The sequence below is a fragment of the Acartia tonsa genome, chromosome 15 (genome assembly GCF_053477335.1).
Source record: "Acartia tonsa isolate MP-2025a chromosome 15, ASM5347733v1, whole genome shotgun sequence".
Taxonomy (NCBI): domain Eukaryota; kingdom Metazoa; phylum Arthropoda; class Copepoda; order Calanoida; family Acartiidae; genus Acartia; species Acartia tonsa.
The window spans coordinates 7,637,462-7,656,488 of NC_137274.1; the positions used below are offsets into that span (position 1 = coordinate 7,637,462).

At 33.3% G+C, this 19,027-nt stretch overlaps 1 protein-coding gene across 5 annotated transcripts in view; it reads right to left on the reverse strand.

Moving 5' to 3' along the window:
• Positions 1-19,027, reverse strand: part of LOC145307188 (potassium voltage-gated channel subfamily B member 2-like) — a 212,482-nt gene that overhangs the window by 62,653 nt on the left and 130,802 nt on the right. For all 5 annotated transcript variants that reach the window (XM_080149550.1, XM_080149552.1, XM_080149551.1 and 2 more), the window contains 3 exons: positions 14,773-14,847; positions 10,497-10,556; positions 10,196-10,248 (listed from right to left, as the gene is read on the reverse strand). In XM_080149550.1, coding sequence (XP_080005676.1) covers positions 10,196-10,248; positions 10,497-10,556; positions 14,773-14,847 — 188 coding nt within the window. The remainder of the gene's footprint in view (positions 1-10,195; positions 10,249-10,496; positions 10,557-14,772; positions 14,848-19,027) is intronic.

A 19,027-nucleotide genomic window follows, 5' to 3' on the forward strand; every position in this document is an offset into this window, starting at 1 on the left:
GACACTCTACAAGTGTTAATATTCGTTTGTCCCACAGTTTCAGGGCTATGGATGTTGTCATCATTGTTATTATTGAACAACTCAATGGACATATCTACTACGCCCCTAGAGGCCTCTAGTTGCATTTATTTTTTATTTTATTTTAAATATCTAAATAAGAAATAATTAGTCTATGTTACGATCAGCTGTTAAATTCATGTCTCTACGCAGCGCCACTACGCTATCGACACTATGCGGCGGGGAATATTTTAATTTTTTAAAATTTTATTGTGATTTCTCTTAGGAGGGTGGTGGTAACCTCCCCCAAAATAGTTATAAACCTTCCCGGGACCTATGGGAAGTTACCCTGTTAAGGAGAACCCGATTGGTTCAGCAGTTAACGAAATCCTTCGGTACAAACACACAGACACACAAAAACACAAACATCCTGTTACTTTAGTATAAGGATTATATCATCATGTTTTCTAATACACTTAACTGGCTAAAATAAGTTGAGTGTCTAAAAGATTCAACCACTAATTGTAATCTACAGAAGGAGTAATATTGTGTATCATCATAAGGGATGTACATTAATTTATCAGCAATTGTCTTATCCCTTTAAATCCCTGCGGTTTACTCTTTATTGCTGCGCTTACAATTATTTAGATAAACAAGAATGACAACATCTGAAACGGTAGGACAAACAAACATTAACACTTGTACAGTGTCAGAACTAAATAATCAGAATATAAATGTATAAGAGTCAAAGCAAAATTGTAAGTAAATTTGTTGAAAAACTGCTTGATACAGGATAATATTTATGAACATACTTACATTTTAGAGTTGTTTCGCTTATAACATAATTCTTTGTTGTCCCAGAAATCAATATACCAAAAATCAGATCAATCAGATGAATAAAATTTGTTGTTAAAAAAGTAAAAAATGTTTAAAATGGACCTATGGACATTCGTTTAATGATTATAGAGTTGCTATGCTTTCTAAATCGTACCTAACTACTAACGGAATGCAACCATGCAAAGTTTGAAATCGATAGGACAATTCTAACATGCCTAAATTAACGAAAAAAGCTATCCATCTGTGACGGACGGACGGAAGTACGGACCGACCCTAATTATTGAAAAGCTTCGCTTTTAAAAATTGTGAAGAATTGTAGGAAAAAATAAGTTTTTGGTGTCATCTGCAATAAATGTGTTTTAAACCAGAGATCTAAAGGGATAAGTCAATGAATTGATGTATATCCCCAATGATGATACATAAAATTACCCCCTTCTGTAAATTTTAATAAGTGGTTAAAACGTTTTTAATTAAACAATCTAAATTCAATAACAGTCCCCAAAGTTGTTGAGCCATCAAATAAAAAAACTTTATTATAAAACTTTGGGGACTAGTGTAATAAACAATTAAATGTCCCCTTCCTTCCTAATTATAAACAAGGATGACAACATCCATTAACAGTTAGGTACACATTGAAACCTTTGGGTTTTGGGATGGTGGTAGTTTTATATGTTTAGAAGATGTTTTCTGCAAATTTTAATAAAATAAATTTTATACAATGAAAAAAAATCTTCGGACTTAAATTGACCAACATTTTAAGGATTTTTTTCTATTTTATTTGGAAGATTTTTTTTTTATTATTTATGTGAAACATTGAAATCTCAAAACATAGATGAATAACATAATTTTTATGGTAATTAATAAATCCTTCTACAGTTAGGGAGTTGAATCCATTTTTATAGAAGCAGAAATATAATCTATGATTATGGTTTGGACCCTCTAAAACTGTAATCTACCCTTCCACTTTCCCCTCTCTTGGTAAAGATATCTTCAACGCCGATACGATTTTTGAAATATAAGATTCCACTTTTGTCTCTCTTGTTGAAGATATCTTCACCAAGAGAGGCAAAAGTGGAATCTTAAATTTCAAATATCGTATCGGCGTTGAAGATATCTTCACCAAGGAAGGGGAAAGTGGAATCTTACATTTCAAAAATAGTATCGGCGTTGAAGATATCTTCACCAAGAGAAGGGAAAGTAGAATCTTACATTTCAAAAATAAAATCGGCGTTGAAGATATCTTCACCAAGAGAGGGGAAAGTGGAAAGGTAGATTACAGTTTTAAAGGGTCAAAACCATAATCATAGATTATATTTCTGCTTCTATAAAAATGGATTCAACTCCCTAACTGTTCTAGTGCTTGTAAAAATGTTAATAACTAAAAAACTAAAATACTAAAATAAATGGCAGCCACGTTATTTTGAAAAAAACAATTAAAATTTAAATTATAGGTATCCAAATTGGTGAATCCTAAAATGGTGGGTCCGGCTCTCTGGCATATCTCAATTTTGGCGAACTTAAAATTTTGCAACGCCTTAGTAGAAACAAAATTAATTTATATTTAGAATATATACATTCTGTATTAAAAAGCAATTAAAATTATCAAGAAATTTAATTTTGTATAACAAAAATATCAATTTGATTTAAAAATTAGCGATGACATCGCAGACAACTTCGTATGAAACTAATGTAAAAAATCGAGTTACTTCTAGGATGTCATGACACTTTTTTTTAGTAGCGAAGCTACTCTATTTCCAAAATGTCCATCTATACTTAACTTTGTCATAAATGGAGTAGGGGAAAGGTGATTTTCTCAGCTACTATTCAAGATAGACACCTGAAACTTCTTGACACCATTCATATAATCATTTTTGAAAACAATGGCAGTTGTAGGTAGCTTTACCCCTTCCGTTTTTGAGTGGGGAGGAGGGGGACGGGCATTGAACGCTTCCTTTAACCTTTTATATCATCCTCTATTACAGCAAGAAGGTTGTGTGCATATTCCCTGGTTGTTAAAAAATTTCCGACCGTAAGTCGTTACCTTGATAAAACAAACAAATAAACTATTAGGAAACCATTGTTCTAGAGTTCCTCAGATGTTTTCTATCTAATTTTATGTGTGAGAGTCCACATCTCCATCCTTGGGGTTACAAATTGCGAACAAACAAGGCAGGATCATGCAGGTGAAGAACAAAAATATTTTTTTTTACTTAAACAAAGCTTTTTACATTACCAATATATTAAAAGATCCTATAGTAGTCCATATCAATTTAAAATATAGGGTTTAAAGTCATTTTCAGGTTTTGGGTATGACCTGCATAAAACTTTAAATGGCTCCTATGAAAGCACTTTTAGACTAAGATAATTCTATTTTTAAACTCCAAGCTTAAACTAACATGTTAACATGACATATTAAAATGTCATAAAAATCTGCCGCTATTTTCCCACCAACCGCTAACTGCAGTGGCAGACAGCTTCCAAGTACACCACTGAAGTTTATATTTTGAGAATTCTAATACAAAATAAACTTTTTTTTTTTGGAAAATTTGCTCTTCTACCCTCAAAAATAAAGAAAACTACAGCAGCTTAAAATCTTTAAAAAGGGCCTAACAAGGATGACAACATCCATAAGTAGCGTGGCACAAAAATCGTGGATGAGAATACATACAAATAGAATGAAAGAGTAATCTTTAAAATCAAGAAAAGATTCACTGGAAAAAATAAACACAAAACCTTATTTTATTTTCTATAATGATTGACATACCAACGGCCAAATTAAATTATATGCTGGATTTAATTTAGATATCAATAACTAAAAAAGATTTGAAAATCGGACCATAAACACCAAAGTTATGGTGAAAAATTTGAAAAATACAAATATAGCCTAAAACCTGCTAAAAAGCAGTCCGACCGCTATGAATGTGTTAAAGTTAATTATGCTCGTTAGTGTTGGGAATGTTGACAAAAAGTTTCAGCCTTCTATCTGTCATAGGAGCCGAGAAAATCACGTTCCCCCCACTTTGTCTCCAACCGAAATACGGACATTTTGAATTATAGAGTAGCTTCGATACTAAAGTAAAAGGGTAGGAAATACAGAAATTCTTTATAAAACAAACACTCTTTTAGACGGACTAAAAGACATTTTAAATTATAGAGTAAATTGCAAACAAATAAAAGATTCATTTTTCAGCTCAATTTGTTCCTGCAAACATTTTTAAAAAAGCCTTTCTATAATTTTGATCGGTCCCCCCGCCCGTACGTCCGTCCATACGAAATAGAAAGTGTAGCAACTCTACCAAGAAAGTCTGTACATTCATTTAACCCTTAACGGTCGGAGAGGGGGGGGGGCGTTGAACGCCCCCCCCATCCGGTTTTTTCTATCTCATTTTCTGCGTGTGAAAGATAAAGAGCCCATACTGCTTGACTTTTTAAGTGTGGGTATGACACATAACTGAGAGTTGGAATTTTTTGAATATCTCCATCCTGGCGGGCACAGGATGCCAGCAAACCTGGCAGAGTCATCCAGGTAAAGAACAAAAATATTTTTTTAATTAAACAAAGCATTTTATCTTACCAAAATACTAAAATATCCTTTAGTAGTACATCCTCATATTAAATACAGGTGTTCAAGTCAATTTCAGGTTCCAGGTATGATCCTGCAGGTCCTGATCCTCCAGGTCTCCAGAAATCTTTAAAAGGCTCCTGTGGCCGCAATTTTTGACTTAGAGACTTCAAACTTTAAACTTAAGCATTTCTTACATGTCTACATAATGTATTAAAATTTCATAAAGATCCGCCGCCGTTTTCCCGCCGACCGCCGACTGCGGCGGCTGGCAGCTGCCAAATATAGCTGCTGCCGCTGAAATTTATGTTTTGATATTTCAAATATAAAATTTACATAAAAATAAACATTTTCTGCAAAAAAATTTTCTTCTAGCTTCAAAAATAAAAAAATTACAGCCGTTTAAAATTTTTAAGTAAAAAAGGACCTAAAAACAAAGGTTGTTAAATAAAAGGGTGAAGGAAGCAAAAATTGACTTTGACTTACTTAAGGTCGGAAATTCATCATAACACAGGGGACTTGCTCTAATAGGAACTGAGATAATAAGGGGGGGCGTTGAACGCCCCCCCCCCCCCGACTGATTAAGGTGCGGCAAGGGGCCCGACTGTTAAGGGTTAAAACATGCTGATTTGTAACTTTTTTGACAACATTTTTTGTATGAAATAATAATTAAAATCGACATTTTAGAATTGTCATATCAATTTCGAATTTTTCATAATGATTCCTATGACAGTTAGGCACAATTTAGAACAGTTTTGTACGAATAAGAAAGCGTAGCAACTCTATATTATCTATCAGAAAGTCAGTAACTCCATTAAAAGATGCTGTTTATCCTTTTTATCTGGTTTTTGGAATAATGATTCCTATGAAAATAAGTTAAAGTATTATAAGCAAGGCATCTCTATAATCAAATCCTAAATATGAAAGTATGTCCTTTTACTGATTCCTATATTTATGCAATTTTACAAAAAATGTATGTACAATTTTGTTTAGACTTGGAAATTAATGTTCGTAATTTATTGTTTGACTGTTCTTCCTTCTGATTTTAGAGCTTTGATTTTATGGATGTTGTCATCCTCGTTTTACTTTAAAGGGCGAATATAGGTTTGATATGATATGAGCTTATATCAAAGGTGCCATTGCATAGTTTTAGAATATCTATGTTAAATTTAAAAATTCAAAAAAATCCTTAAGTAGATTTTACAATTTTCGTGTTTTCTTCAACATATAATAAATCAGATGGCCTACAAAATCGTTTATTTTAGCCCTTTACAAGACTTTTTTTGACTAGTTTTCTTAAGTTTAATTGATTATTTCATTGGCATGCATCTTAAATGATAATTAAATGTTTATTTTATTTAATTATATAGTATTTTATTCAAATTTTAAATAGCGTCAAAAATTTTGCTTTATAGTGCATCATAAAGATAAATATTAAGTTTTTAAATTTATTTTCTCTACTAAGATTTTAGATTTATTCATGATGAATACAATTTATTTATATAAAAATATATAATATGTAAAATATATTTACCCTTTGTAGCCTGGGTAAAGACACAAACATGATGCAACTTTTAGCAAACAAACATAATATTTTAATTTTGAAATATTTTTTTTAAGTTAGTTTTCAGCCCTCCCTTTTTTTCAATGTACTTTTACAAAATTATGTTATGAAAAATTTATTTGATCAAAAGTAAAAGTTGCAGCATCCTTTTTTTTTCCCATTCCTTTCGTCTTCATTATGACTATGATTGAACAAAAGCTTTATAATACAACCTTCCGACGCAGCCTTGTGTGATGCAGGGATGTTTGGATTTCTTAGGGAACCACACAAGTTACGCGAAATGGCGTAATTATATCAACGAATCAGTTCGGTTTTAGGCTAGAAACGGACTTATACAGTTAAATATGTCAATGTCTTTAAGTTACTTATAATCTATATAATTGCACGCTTGAAATAAGCCCATATCATATCAAACCTATATTCGCCCTTTAAAGTGAACACATTTTATATTCTGCGAATAAATTGACGCCTAAGCTAAAGTCACCCGTTACTGTTGAAATGAAAGATAATCAGAAATAAAATATGATACATGTATAAAAAATCAATATTTTTTATATTTTTATTCTCAAAACTGTTTAATTAATGGTGGTGAATTAACCACTTTTTGGTACGCCCCCCTTGAAACGCCTCTATTATTCTACATTCAAATTGATAATAGTACACAATGTTATTAGGTACATTGTTGTATTGATTTTTTAAAAGAAAAAAGAAATTTAATTTTAAAAGATAATTTAATAACAACCGTTCGAGATTATATTAATCAATAATAATTTTTAGATTTTTTCGTTTAATTAAATTCTTTGAAATTTTGGCGATAGTTCTCAGTGAGTAAACATACAAAATGAATGTTGTTATATATTTTTGACTTTAAACAAATGCTTTAGTTAAGACAAATTAGTTGTACCAAATGATTTTTTAGTAGAAGAACTACTCTATAACTCAAAATTTGGATCTACTGCAGTTCACGGTAAAATATTGCTGGTAACGAATATTGCTAAAAAATTATTAATTTTAAAGGCTGCAAGCTGCCAAACGGCTGAACGTACAGATCATGCCCGCACAAAGTTTTAAGCGGCATAAAAAGGCCTACAAATAATCTGGAATAGGCATAAATCAATAATGCATAATTATCTTGCAGTGCAGAGAAATGCGCGAAAAAGACCTATTTTACGCGGTTATTCTTCAGTGAAGCTTTCCCTGTGCATCATTGGATCTTGTCTATTCCAGATTATTTGTAGGTCTCCTTATGCCGCTTAAAATGGTGTGCGGGTATGATCTGTACGTTCAGCCGTTTGGCAGCTAGCAGCCTTTAAAATTAATAAATTTTTGGCAATATTCGTTACCAGCAATATTTTACCGTGAACTGCAGTAGATCCCAAAATTTTAATGTGTTCGTCTGTAAGAATTGGTATTTGAAAAATCTAAAGATTTTAACTGCTATATAATAAAGATGGCTAAATTTTTATGGAAAAATTATGGTTTCCTCAAAGGGACTAGTTGAGCAAAGAACACCGCAAACACTCTAAATTACAAATAAATTGAAAATAATGAATTCGGAAATTTTTAAAGTGAAGCTTCTCTATAATTATGGTCGATCGGTCAGTCTGTCTGTCCGGCCGTGACGGTTAGCTCTTTTTGTTAATTTAGACATTTTTTCTTATCAATTAAATAATTTTGTATGTTGATTCCTATATAAGTCAAATACGATTTAGGAAGTTAAGTAAATGTTACTAGAATTTCTGCATGTCCATTTCAAACATGTTGATTTTAAATTTTTTTTTGCGATAGTTGGCGATAATTGAAATAATGATTCCTAAGACAACATTGTACAGTGTTTTAGCCGAAGCTTCTCTATAATTAAGTCCTAAAAATGTAAGTATGTCCTTAAACAGTATCCTATATTTAAGCAGTTTTACACTCTACAAATGTTGATGTGCGTTTGACCTACCACTTCAGATCTTTGCATTTATAGATGTTGTTTATGAATGTTTTCATAAAATCATAATGTTATTATAATTTACTGTATATGCACAAATTTATATCCAATAATATTAACCGTTCCTAACCTCTCTGGAGGGCCTTAACCCTGTCAGGATTATTTAATATTTCCTAAACTAATCTAACTCAACCTAACCTAACCTAACCCCTGTGAAGGGGGGTAAATCCTGGAGGGTTTCTGTTATAACTAACATAACTAAACCTAACCTAACCTAATTTTACTGAGCCAAAGTGAATCTAACCCCTGCGGAGGTTTCAAACCCATTAGGCTACTCAATATTATCTGACCTTACCTAACTTTACCTAAACCCTGCAGGGAGCCCTAATCCTGCGAAGCTACTCTATATTATCTATTCCTATCTAAATAAACCTAACTTAACCTAAACTAACCAATGCAGGGGACCCTAACCCTTTTGGGATACTCAATATTAATTAAACTAGCCTAACCTTACCTAATTGAATCTAAAATAGCCTGACTCCTGGAGGCAGCTCTAACCCTGCAGGGTTACCCAAGATTATCTTACTAAACCTACCCTACCTAACTATATCCTAACCCCTAACATAACGGGTCTACTCAATATTACCTAACATAACCTAGCCTAGCTTAGCCTAACCTAATCTGACTTAATCTATCATAACCTAACCCCTATGGATGTGCTAACCCTTCAAGGGTACTTAACATTACCTAAACTAACTTAACATAGCCTAACCTAACCTAACCCAACCCATGTGGAGGGCCCTATTTCAGCGGGACAACTCAATATAACCTAACCTAATTTAATTTAACCTTGTTTAACCTAATCTAAACCCTGTGGGAGGCCCTGACCCTATGGGGCTACTCAATTTCATCTAAACTAACCTAACTAAACGTAACTCAATCTCTGGAGGAGGCCCTAACCCTGTGGAGCTACTTAATTTTACCTAAACTATTCCCTTACCTTGTTTAACCTAACCTTACCCGTGCAGGGGGCCCTAACTCAGCGGGGCTACTAAACTTTACCTCACCACTGCACTGTGGAGGGCCTCCAGGGCTTTAATCTGATAATTTTTCATTTTTAATATCCGAGGAAAGCTGTCTATAATACGATGCGTTAAATAATTATTACTCAGCTTTAAAAGAAATCAGATTTCAAGTCTTTTACTTCCCTCATGTCCAATTGTTGAAATTTTGAAAGTTTTTTAAATCTGCCGTTTGAATCATATTGTTTGTTACATCTATATTTAAACCTTTAAAGATTTTACTTTTCTATAAACCATTTCAAAATTAATTTATGATATACATTATTTAATATACAACATTCAAATATAATTTTTTTATTTCATAAATAACATTTTCTACTTTTCATCCCTATTGTCCTTAAAGTGTTAACTCAGTATAAACTTTGTACTTTCCCCCCAACTAATTTGTCTAACTACGCCTCCCACAATACAAAACTGTATAAAAGTCGTAAGAAATTAAGACGGAAAAAACTCGAGATATTTGTCATGCACGTAATACGTGGACCCACCATTTTAGGGGTCACCTCCAAATTGTTATGCCAACAAATGAGCTAGTGTGTTTGTAAAACTATGGGTATTTAAAGTCCAATAAGTAATTGATTATTCAAGGGCAGGTTTTAAGCTGTTTTATGTGAAAAGATTATCAAAAAGCATTCTCAAATAATTGTAAAATATTACAATAAGTAGCAAAGCACAAACAATCTTGTAATAACAAACGGACAAAGTGAAATAAGTAGTATGCTCTTTGGTATCTTCATAAAAACAAGGATGACAACATCTATGAAAGCGATATTCTGAAACTGTAGGACTAACAACTATTAACACTTGAAGTGTGTCAGAATTAAATAAAGAGAATATAAAAGTCTAAACAAAATTTTAGGTAAATTTGTTGTTTTTAGGACTAGGAATCAATATTTCAAAAATTAGATGCATAGGATAATTATATCATACATAATTTAGTTGTTAAAAAGTTGAAATTCCGCCTATTTTAAATAAACATAATGACTATTAATTTAACGAAAAGAGCGGACCTACCCTAAATATATAGAAAAGCTTAGGTTTAGGTTAGATTTGTACCTCGTAAAAATAAAGCCCTACTAGCGTATACCAACAACCAAAATAAATTCGTAAAAAATCACGAAACATATACGTGATTTTTACCTTTTGTTGGGGGGCAACACTTAGTAGTGTAATAAACAGCCCATTATCCCCTTCCTCCCTGTATTTCCTTCTTTTACCTGGAAAATGTGAGAACAGTTACAGATACAAGTACCATCAGCAGGCCTAGCTCCTAGATAGATAGATAGATATATAGATAGATAGATAGATAGATAGATAGATAGATAGATAGATAGAATGATAGATAGATAGATATATAGATAGATAGATAGATAGATATATAGAAAGATAGATAGATAGATAGATAGATAGATAGATAGATAGATAGATAGATAGATAGATAGATAGATAGATAGATAGATATATAGATAGATAGATAGAAAGATAGTTAGATATATAGACAGATAGATAGATAGATACCTTATATGCCTGCTGTAGAGTGGATAGAAGACTCTGAAGTCCATTAAAGTGACGAACCAGCTAAAAATAGATATAATAGTTATTTATCGTATGGTATTATAAAAATCTTTCCGCGGATATAGAATTTACAATTATAAGATTAAAACCAGTTTTTAACCCCGAAGAGATAAGATAATGGCCAATAAATTAATATACATTCCCAATGATGATACACAAAAATACCCCTATTGTAGATTAAAATTAAAAGTTGAAATGTTTGAACCATAGGCGTCCAAGGGGGGGGGTAATGGGCCATTTGGCACCCCCAAACGATTTTGGGGGTGCCTACGGCACAATATTGTGAACAATACCCCCCCAAAAAAAAAATTACCTCCCCCAAAATAAATGTTCTTTAAAAAAAATTTTTTGGGAGGGGGTATTTACCCCCCCAAATTGAATGTTCTTAAAAAAAATTTTACTGAAATTTTTTTTTGGGGGGGGAGGGAGTTATTCCCGGCCCCCCCCCCCCTAAAAAAAGTCATAGTGTGACTCGAGCCTTGAGGTGTAATATATTTTATGTTCCTCGTTTGGTCTCCTAATAGTTAATGAAAAGTATATCCTAAGTGGCTTTTGATAGTTTATTTTAGGATAGGTTATATTGGTTTAGGTGATTGCCCCACATGGTTAAGCAATCGGCCCCCCGCAGGGGCTAGAAATAGGAGAGAAGCTTGTGTGAAAAAAACGAAGAAACGCCCCTTAAAGAGCGTTGCCACAAAAGGGACTATACCCCAATATATTCCAACCAGTTAAAACAGTTCTTAACCTTGATAACAAAAAATTTAATAGTTTGATCATGTTTTATTTGCTTGGGCCTTTATAAGGGCTAAAACCATCCCGGGGATCTATGATGTAATTGTAAAGCACTGAAGATTCCATAAAATAGATACCTAACTAAATTAAATATTTCATTAAATAATGAAAAAGAATTTCTATAGGCGATTTCTTTTGGGAGGATGTCAGGGTGTCTCAAAACTAGTTATAAAACTTACCAGGACATATAAGACGCTTCACTTTAAAGTATAATCATATTAGTTCATTGGTTAGTGAGTTAATTATTGTATTTTTATGTTCTAAAGAATGAGATACTACTATATATTTGAATAGTAGTGGCGCCCTTAGCATCTAAGAACTCGTGTTTTCTAAAGGGTAAAAAGGGAGGAGAAAAATAGCCTAAAACCACTCAAAGGATTGACCTATAATAGTGTGGAACCATCATGGGATCTATGTGAAGCTTTCCTAAAAAGGAGAACTCAGTATTAAAAGTAATGAAATCTGAAGCTATAGTCAAATAAACCTTACTTACTACTTTATGTTATAGGATAGTATTTATTAACTTAATAGATTAGGTAGGTGCTTTTTTTACATAATTAAATTACCCCCCCCAAAAATTTTACCCCCGGGGTAAATTAGTTTGGGGGGGGGTAATTACCCCCCCCAACAGATTTGGGGGGAGTATTTACCCCCCCCAACAGACTTTAGGGGGGGTAATTACCCCCCCCAATCAAATTTTACCCCCGGGGTAAAAATTTTTGGGGGGGTAAAAAAAAATTTCGGCGCGCTTCGCGCGCCTTTTTACCCCCCCCAAACACGAATTACCCCCTCCCCTAAAATTGTTTACCCCCCCCAAAAAAAAAGCTTGGACGCCCCTGGTTTGAACACTCAGCTTAATGAATCAACCAATCAATATTCAAAAGTCCCGAAAGTTGTTAAGCAAACAAATAAGAATGTGTTATTATAAAACTTTGGGGACTAGTGAAATAAACAGCCCAATGTCCCAGATGTTCATTGAATTTTGATTGGATGGTTCATTAAGTTGAGTGTCTAAATGATTCAACCACTTATTGTAATCTACAGGACGGGTAATTTTGTGTATCATAATTGGGGATGTACATCAATTTATCGGCCATTGTCATACCCCTTAAAATCCCTGGAACAAAATCCTTCTTGTTTACTTTAAATTTGTTGTTCTTGACATTTCTTAGCATCATCCTGTAAACCTTGGTGTTATTATTATATCGACAAACTAGGACTCAAGGGGCACTTAAAGAAGGGGGGGGGGGAGGATGTCTGCTCTCAATTTGAATTTTTACAAAAATAAACAAATAAAAAATAATTCAGGTTTTTATACTAAAAATAGGAATTAAAAAAAAATAATGATGAAAAATCCGCAAAGTGGATAGAAAAAAATCTACAAGTTGTCAATAACATTTTGATCTTAATGAGAATGGATGTACCTTCCCCCAAAAGGTAAAAAAAAACTTTTCTCGTATTCATTCGAATCCTGTGGATAGGAACCGGTTCTCATCCATACGAAAAAACTATGTCTAGCATCGTATTATATCCAGCTTTCTACGAATATAAAAATGTACAATCATAAGATTAAAACTAGTTTTTTTAGCCCTTGCCTTCGGCACCTCGGGGCTAAAAAAACTGGTTTTAATCTTATAACTGTACATTCTATATCCGCGGAAAGCCGTTTATAATACGATGCAAGGAATAACTATTCTAAACCTATAAGAAGATTATCTGTTAAGGAGAGCCATATCGGTCCAGTAGGTGGTATCAAGATATTTCGGTACACACAGACATGCATCCTGTTACTTTTAAAAAAGGGATAAGAAAACAGGGATCTAAAGGGATAAGACAATGGACAATAAATTGATGTACACTCCCAATACTGATACACAATTTTACCCCTCCTATAGATTAAAATAAGTGGTTGAAAAGCTTGGGCACTCAACTTAATAAAGCTATCAAAATCAAACAAAAGTCCCCAAAGTTGTTAGGTCAACGAATAAGAAATCGTTATAATAAACTTTGGAGACTAGTGTAATAAACAGTCCAATGTCCCCTCCCTCCCTAAATGAAAAAGCATAATCGACAAAAAACTTGCATTTTATGTTAACAGAAGGTCTCTAAGTTTATCAGGGTGGGGTTGGAGGGTGGATTTAAAGATGACAATTTTCAAACACTCGAAAGAATTATTTAGTTGTCTCCTTGTAAAAGCAGTACATTAACTGTATCATTATCTGGGATCTAAAGGGATAAGACAATGGCCGACTAATACATTGTACATCCGCAATGTTAATAAACAAAACTACCCCTTCTGTAGATTAAGATAGTGGTTGAAACGTATGGACACTTAATTTAATAAACAAACCAATCAAAATTCATTTAAAGCCCCCAAAGTTTTTAAACCAACGAACAAGAAAACCTTATTATAAAACTTTGGGGACTAGTTTAGTAATAATCGGCCCATTATCTCCTCCTATGATGAGAAACAAATTAGCCCCAATCTGTAGATTTGAATTATTGGATATAGATAAAGAAAACTTATTTTTTTTAAACTTTGGGTACTAGTATAATTTTAAGTCTAATGTTCCCTTCCTTCCTGGTAATCCTATTATATAAAGTAGTAAGCGTTTTTTGTCTGTCCCAAAGGATCTCGCTAACCGCTGAATCAATATTGTTCTCCTTTACAGTAAAGCTTCTTATAGGTCCTGGGAAGGTTTTAAACTATTTTTGTGAAGGGTGTCTGGGTTTTTTTCACCCCCTCCCCCCCAAAAAATATTTTTTACACTTTTGAAACTCAAATTTAAAATGAGATGAGGTCGACTTTTCCCCCTTCTACCTAGAGGCTTCTAGGGGCGTAGCCGCTATTAAACTCATAATATCACAAGCAATTTTCCTGTAAACTAAGGACGTCCAAGCTTTTATATATTAGTTGTGGTAGGGGGGGGGGAGGTACAACAAAATGAGCCCTAACCCCTAACCAACAATTAAAAATGTCATATAAAAACAATTAAATCCAGGGGGGGGGGGTAAATCAGTTTCTTTTTTTTGTATAGCACGTCTTCCTTTTTTTCCCATTAAATTTGGCATTTGATTTGTTTTTGAGAAAAGAAATACCCCCCCCCCCCCCCATCATGGCTTATTTTCTAAATAAATAAATAAGGGGCGGAAGATTTTTTGTTAGTTTGTTTATTATATTAGGTTATATTGGGTTCTGGATGGCCCTGCAGGTATAAGCCCCATTTAGTGTAAGAAATAACTGTCCAACACCCCCCTCTGAATTTATGTTATCGCAAAAAAACTTACAACCTAAAAAATAAGGAAGGCAACATTATTAAAAAAGGAAAATACAATTATATATTGTGTATCACAAGTTGGACCGCTAGGCGTCAGTAGCATACAGACATAAATATAAGAGTAGCTTTGTTACTTTAAAAATATTTACCTTAAATACTCGAAGAATTCTCATAACTCGGATGAGTCGAAGCACTTTTCCAGCTCGGCCAATAGCAAGTGTGTCCTGAAATAGCACAACCAATCAGAAACAAGTATACAGTCACATGACATAAATTGAACCAATAGCAAGTTAGTTTTAGAACTACAACCAATTAGAAACAAGTATACAGTCACAAGAAAAGATTTGAACCAATAGCAAGTATTTACTTTAATAGTGTAACCTATCAGAAACAAGTATATAGTCACGTTATAAGAATTAAACCAATAGCAAGCTAGAATTTAGAACTATAACCAATCAGAAAGAAAGAATACAGTCATGTAATAAGAATTAAACCAATAGTCACGTTATAAGAATTAAACCAATAGCAAGCTAGAATTTAAAACTATAACCAATCAGAAACAAGTATATAGTCACATGACAAGATTTGAACCAATAGCAAGTGTGTTATACAATAGTGTAACCAATTAGAAAAAAGAAAAATACAGTCATGTGATAAGAAATAAACCAATAGCAAGCTAGTTTTTAAAAGTATAACCAATCAAAATTAATTTGAGTAATTTACCTTTTTAAGCCATTTAAACATAATTTCTTTTTCTGTTATGTGACAGTTACACTTTGAGTTAATATTCTGATCTTACTTTTCAAATAAGTTTCTAGCAATTTATTCAAAAACAAATCTGGACTTTTTGAAAGATAAACAGTTTACTGATGTTTTTGAAGCCTATAGAATGTTTTTTTTTTATAGAATTAAAGAATTTAAAATTTGTCTCTAAACGCCTCCACAGAAAATCTTCTAAAGGATGTAGCTTTTCAAAATCAGCATTTTTTATTAAAATATCACATATGTAAAAAAAATCTTCTAAAATTTTTTTGAAAAAAATCATCCAATTTTTTTTGGAGAAAAAAATCAGTATCTTTTGAAGAATGGGAAAGCATGAAACTTTTTGCCTCTCAAAAAAAAACCATCTAAAAATCACCTACTCAATCTGAAGAAATGCCTACTAATTATTTTTCAAGAACGTTGTTTTCCCTATGTAATGCACTTTTAACTAACAAATGCGTTTTTAAGTCAAAGTGGCATTAAATAATGAAATTGTTAATTTATAGCAGTTTGAACTCAACAAAACATTTGATAATTTTTAGAATTGTAATACAACTCACAGAGAGAGAGGGGACAATGGGCTGTTTATTGCACTAGTCCCCAAAGTTTTTAAATAATATTTTATGATTCGTTGACTTAACAACTTTGGGGACTTTAGTTAATTTTGGTTGGTAGATTCATTAAATCTAAAGTTCAAATGTTTCAATAACTAATTTTCATCTACAGAAGGGGTAATTTTTTGTATCATCATTTGGGATGTACATCAATTTATCTGCCATTGTCTTAACCCTTAAGATCCCTATATACAACTACTAAATACTAATTCGTAAGGGCGGGATTCTCCTTCGATTTTAAAGTGATCATCTAGAGAATTCAGAATTCATCTGTTTGTAATGGGATGCAATAATCTAGCACCCAAGGATATTCGGTTAAGTAACATCCAACAGACAAATAACACTTTTATTGCATGACTTTTGTCTGAGAAGTCCCTTGCGCCTGTTTATGGGCCAAGGCATTCATCTTTCTTTAACTATTTATGTCGCACACCTGACATAGCAGCAGTAGTAACCATTTTAACGTCTTCAGTTATGACACCGAGATTCAAACCTCCCCGACGAAGAGCGGATGTGCTACGTGTTGAACCATGGTCGCGGGTTTTATCCTTATAATAAAGTAACAGGATGTTTGTTTGTCTGCATCAAAGGATCTCGCTAACTGCTGAACCGATTAGGTTTTCCTTTACAGGGTAGCTTCTCATAGGTTTCGGGAAGGTTTATAACTATTTTGGGGGAGGGTACCACCAACCTCCCAAGAGAAATCGCCCCTAGACAAAAATCACATTTCCCCCCCATAAAAAAAATCTTAAATAAAAAAAGTTGGGATATGGAATTCAACTCTCCCCTACTCAAGTGCACCTAGAGGCCTATAGGGGCGTAACCACTAGTTATAATATAAAACAAACAAGATATGAAAGTAATAAGATGTCTATTTGTGGTTAATTCAACCCTTCTAAGAAAAATGGTTTATAAGTTACAGCACCAAAATGTTTTTGAGTTCTTATCATAACAAGTATTAGAAATCTTAATGGACAAAAAATGAACTTAAAATTTGGTATACTACAAAATTATTATAAACAAAATTAACCCTCCTGTTTCCTGTTTATCATTACCGTCTAATTCAGTGTTACATTATATACAACTAGCGGCTACGCCCCTAGAGGCCTCTAGGGGCACTTGAGGAGGGGAGAGTGGAATTTGATAACCCAATTTCTTATTTTAGATTTTAAAAGAAAAGTTTAAAAAAATTTGGTGGGGTGATGAAAAAAATTCTTTTTTTGGGGGGGGGCTGTTGCTCCCCCCCTAATTTTTAATTTTAGTTATAAAAATTATTTTTTTTATGGGGGGGTTGGGGGTGTTTCACCCCCCAAGAAAATAGTTATAAACCTTCACGGGACCTATGAGAAGCTACCCTGTTAAGGAGAACCCGATCGGTTCAGTGGTTAGCGAGATCCTTCGGTACAAACACACAGACATCCTGTTACTTTAGTATAAGGATTGTTCATATTATTTCATATTATTGTTATGTCTAATTAAAAGGGAAGCTTTTCTATAAGTTTGGTCTTTTCCCTCGTTTGTCCGTTAGAATTGTTTTATCGTTTTAAACTTTGAATGATGATTCCTTTTAAAAGCTAGGTAAGAGTTAAGAAGCGTAGCAACTCTATAATCGTTACTTGAAAGCACGTATGTCCGTTTAAAACGTGTTTCCTTTTAACTTTTTCGACAAAACTTTTGTATGTGACATAATTATCATATTCATATAATTTTTTGGAATACTGATTCCTATTACAATCAGGTACACTGTTATAAGTAAAGCATCTCCTTAATCAAGTGCTAAAAATGTAAGTATGCCCTAAACAATATACAGTATTTGAGCAGTTTTGAAATAAATTTACTTACAATTTCGTACATTTTTACTTATTAGTAGCGAAGCTACTCTATAATTCACTTTGTTTATACTTATATTTTTTTTCAATTCAGACACTTTCCAAGAATGAATGTTCGTTTTTAAGTGTGTGTGTGTGTGTATCTGTGTGTGTCTGTCTGTGTGTGTATGTGTGTGTGTATGTGTGTGTGTCTGTCTGTGTGTGTATGTGTGTGTATGTGTGTGAGTGTGTGTGTGTGCATCTGTGTGTGTGAGTGTGTATGTGTGTGTGAGTGTATGTGTGTGTGTGTGTGTGTGTAAGTCTGTTTGTGTGTGTGGGTGTGAGTGTATGTGTAGGTGTTTTTATGTGTATCTGTATGTGTGTGTATTATGTTTGTGTGTGAGTGTGTGTGTGAGTGTGTGTGTGTCTGTGTGTGTATGTGTGTTTTTACACACTGCTAATTGATTCTGATAAATGGATGAAACTTGATACAAGAGGGTGAATAATAGACATAATAACTTACACAGACAACCCAACAATAATAGAGAGCTGGATCTTTAAATCAATTTAGTGGTGAGCAAGATCAGGGTGAGCCAACTTTCCACCAATGAGAGCACAGCATTCTATGAAATGCTGCACTGTGATTGGCTGAAATTCGGCTCACCCCGATCTGGCTTAAATGATTTAAAGATCCAGCTCTGGTATAACCTAAATCCTATTTATAAAGTAGTAATTCTTGGCGTTATTATTATTATTATTTTCAATTTTGAAAGTTATTGGTTACCCTCCCCCCAATTTAGGTTAATTTATAGGCTAGAGGGCCAACCGCCTACGGCTAGGCAGGTTAGGAGGCCGAGTGCTGCAGCTAGGCAGGTTAGGGGGCCGAGCACCACATGTTATAGTTTCAAAAATCCTGAAGCTTCGATTTCATTAATAACTATACTGATCAATTTCTCAATTTAAGCAAAGCTTCACCTAGGTCTCAGGATGGTTGTAAGCTATTTATTTTAAGCCCCCCTCATTGCCCACTTTTACGTATCATCTAGATGCTAGGGACGCAGCTGCTTGTATCTTTTAAATTTGCTCAAAGGGCCGAGAGCCAAACCTTACAAAACTGGCATTAATTTTAAGGCTTTTATTTTAATATTTGGGAGCAATTGTCTGTAATGTAACATATACATGGTTTTTCAGTATAGCTGAAAACCGGTACTTATTCAACA